General features: G+C 42.2%; 1 protein-coding gene across 1 annotated transcript; it reads right to left on the minus strand.

Annotated features, from left to right (window-relative positions):
* Nucleotides 1-347: 347 nt before the first annotated feature.
* Nucleotides 348-885, minus strand: LOC112721146 (uncharacterized). The gene is made up of 2 exons (XM_025772212.1): nucleotides 696-885; nucleotides 348-562 (listed from the first exon to the last, which is right to left on the minus strand). The coding sequence occupies exons 1-2, from the start codon at nucleotides 883-885 to the stop codon at nucleotides 348-350; spliced, it is 405 nt and encodes a 134-aa protein (XP_025627997.1).
* Between the last annotated feature and the right edge of the window lie 1,024 nt (nucleotides 886-1,909).

Raw genomic sequence — 1,909 nt, forward strand, 5'->3', positions numbered from 1 at the left:
TTTGGAAGCTTTAAGTGTTCTTCCTCCTCATTGAATGTTTCCCAGTGTGAATGAGGCTAGAGAGCAGCAAGGGAAGCTGTGTTGGTAAAGTATGGTTGGGCCTAATTGGGCCATGGGCCTATTGGGCCCGGTTTGACCGGTTTGGCCCGTTCGGCCCAATCTTGGGCCAAATGCTTCGAAATTAGTGTCAAAATTCTCGTTTTAAAGAGCTCTATTGTATTTTAATAATAAGATTTTCATTTCTAATTTCCTTATTAAAATTTAATTTATTGACTAATTATTTACTAATTTTAGCGGGGTTTACATCCTACCCACCTAATTAAGAATTTTGTCTTCAAAATTCAGATTCAGTTACCTGAAAAGAGGTGTAGGTAGTCCTTCCACATATTTGACTCAAGCTCCCAAGTATGCTCTTCAATACCAGCCTGACTCCAAGCTACTTTCACTAAAGAGATCTCCTTTCTGCGTGACCGCTTGATACTGGTGTCATCAATTCTAATTGGAGTTACTGGTAGTGTCAAATCTTCCCTCACTTGAACAGAATCTGGTTCCAGAACGTAACCTGCATTTGAGGTGTATTTACAAAAGCTACGACACGTGAAACACGTCGTGCAGGTTCGAAAGATGCGACGGTAAAGTGATCCTATAGGCCACTGGTCCAATTCTCTTCAGGATCTCAAACGGTCCAATGTAACAGGGATTCAGTTTCTTAGTCTTAATGGCTCTTCCCACTCCGGTGGTTGGAGTAACTTTCAAAAAGACGTGTTCTCCTTCCTCAAACTCCAAAGGCTTCCGCCTTTGATCAGCATAACTCTTGTGACGACTTTGAGCTATAAGCATTCGGCTATGGATCTTCTTTATCTGCTCCGTGGTCTTAGCTATCATCTCAGGCCCTAACAAGTTCCTTTCTCCAGCTTCATACTAGCACAGCCGAGATTGACATTTTCTACTATACAAAGCTTTATACGAAGCCATTCCAATGCTCGCATGGTAGCTATTGTTATAAGCAAACTCCACTAGGGGCATATACCGATCCCAGCTCACCGGCTGGTCCATAACACAAGCTCTCAACATATCCTCCAATGTTTGGATTGTTCTTTCTGACTGACCATCTGTTTGAGGGTGATATACGGTTCTTAGACTCAATTGAGTTGAAGCCACATTTGGTCACCCTGGTGCAACAGAACTACCAGTATCATGGGCTTCCTCATGAAGATCCAAATCAGTTTATATCTGATTTTCTGCAGATTTGTGATATTGTGAAGACAAATGGAGTGAACCCAGAGGTGTACAGACTCATGCTTTTCCCGTTTGCTCTGAGGGATAAAGCAAAGCTATGGCTAGATTCTCAACCCAAGGAGAGTTTGAATACTTGGGAAAAGGTTGTTACTGAGTTTCTTGCTATGTTTTTCCCACCAAAGAAGCTGACTAAGCTTAGGTTGGAGGTTCAGACCTTCAGGCAGAAGGAGGGTGAAACTCTTTATGAAGCTTGGGAGAGGTACAAGCTACTGACTAGGCAATGTCCTCTGGACATGTTCTCCAAATGGACCTAACTAGATATCTTTTATGAAGGCTTGGATGAGATGTCCAAGATGATCTTAGATACTTCTGCAGGTGGTTCATTGCACAAGAAGAAGACACCAGAGGAGACTATTGAGCTAATTGAATTGGTTGCTAGTAACCAATATTTATACTCATCTAACAGGAATCCTGTGAATTCTGAGACCTCTAAGAAGAGAGGCATGTTGGAAGTAGAAGCTGTTAATGCTCTTCTTGCTCAGAACAAGCTTATGTCTCAGCAAATAAATCTACTTACTCAGCAGATGGGTGGCATGCAAGTCTCAGCTATCAACACCCAAAATCCACCTCAAGAGGCCTCCTATGACATGGCAGGTAATTTTGTGCAAAA

The sequence above is a fragment of the Arachis hypogaea genome, chromosome 11 (assembly GCF_003086295.3).
Source record: "Arachis hypogaea cultivar Tifrunner chromosome 11, arahy.Tifrunner.gnm2.J5K5, whole genome shotgun sequence".
In the NCBI taxonomy this organism is placed as follows: domain Eukaryota; kingdom Viridiplantae; phylum Streptophyta; class Magnoliopsida; order Fabales; family Fabaceae; genus Arachis; species Arachis hypogaea.

What these genes read in the sequence shown, in the direction of transcription:
- LOC112721146 (XM_025772212.1), bottom strand. Translation starts at nt 885, where the DNA reads ATGATAGCTAAGACCACGGAGCAGATAAAGAAGATCCATAGCCGAATG. An exon ending in GACTAAGAAACTGAATCCCT is followed by an intron (nt 563 to 695) that starts GTTACATTGGAC and finishes CCTCAAATGCAG; the next exon opens with GTTACGTTCTGGAACCAGAT.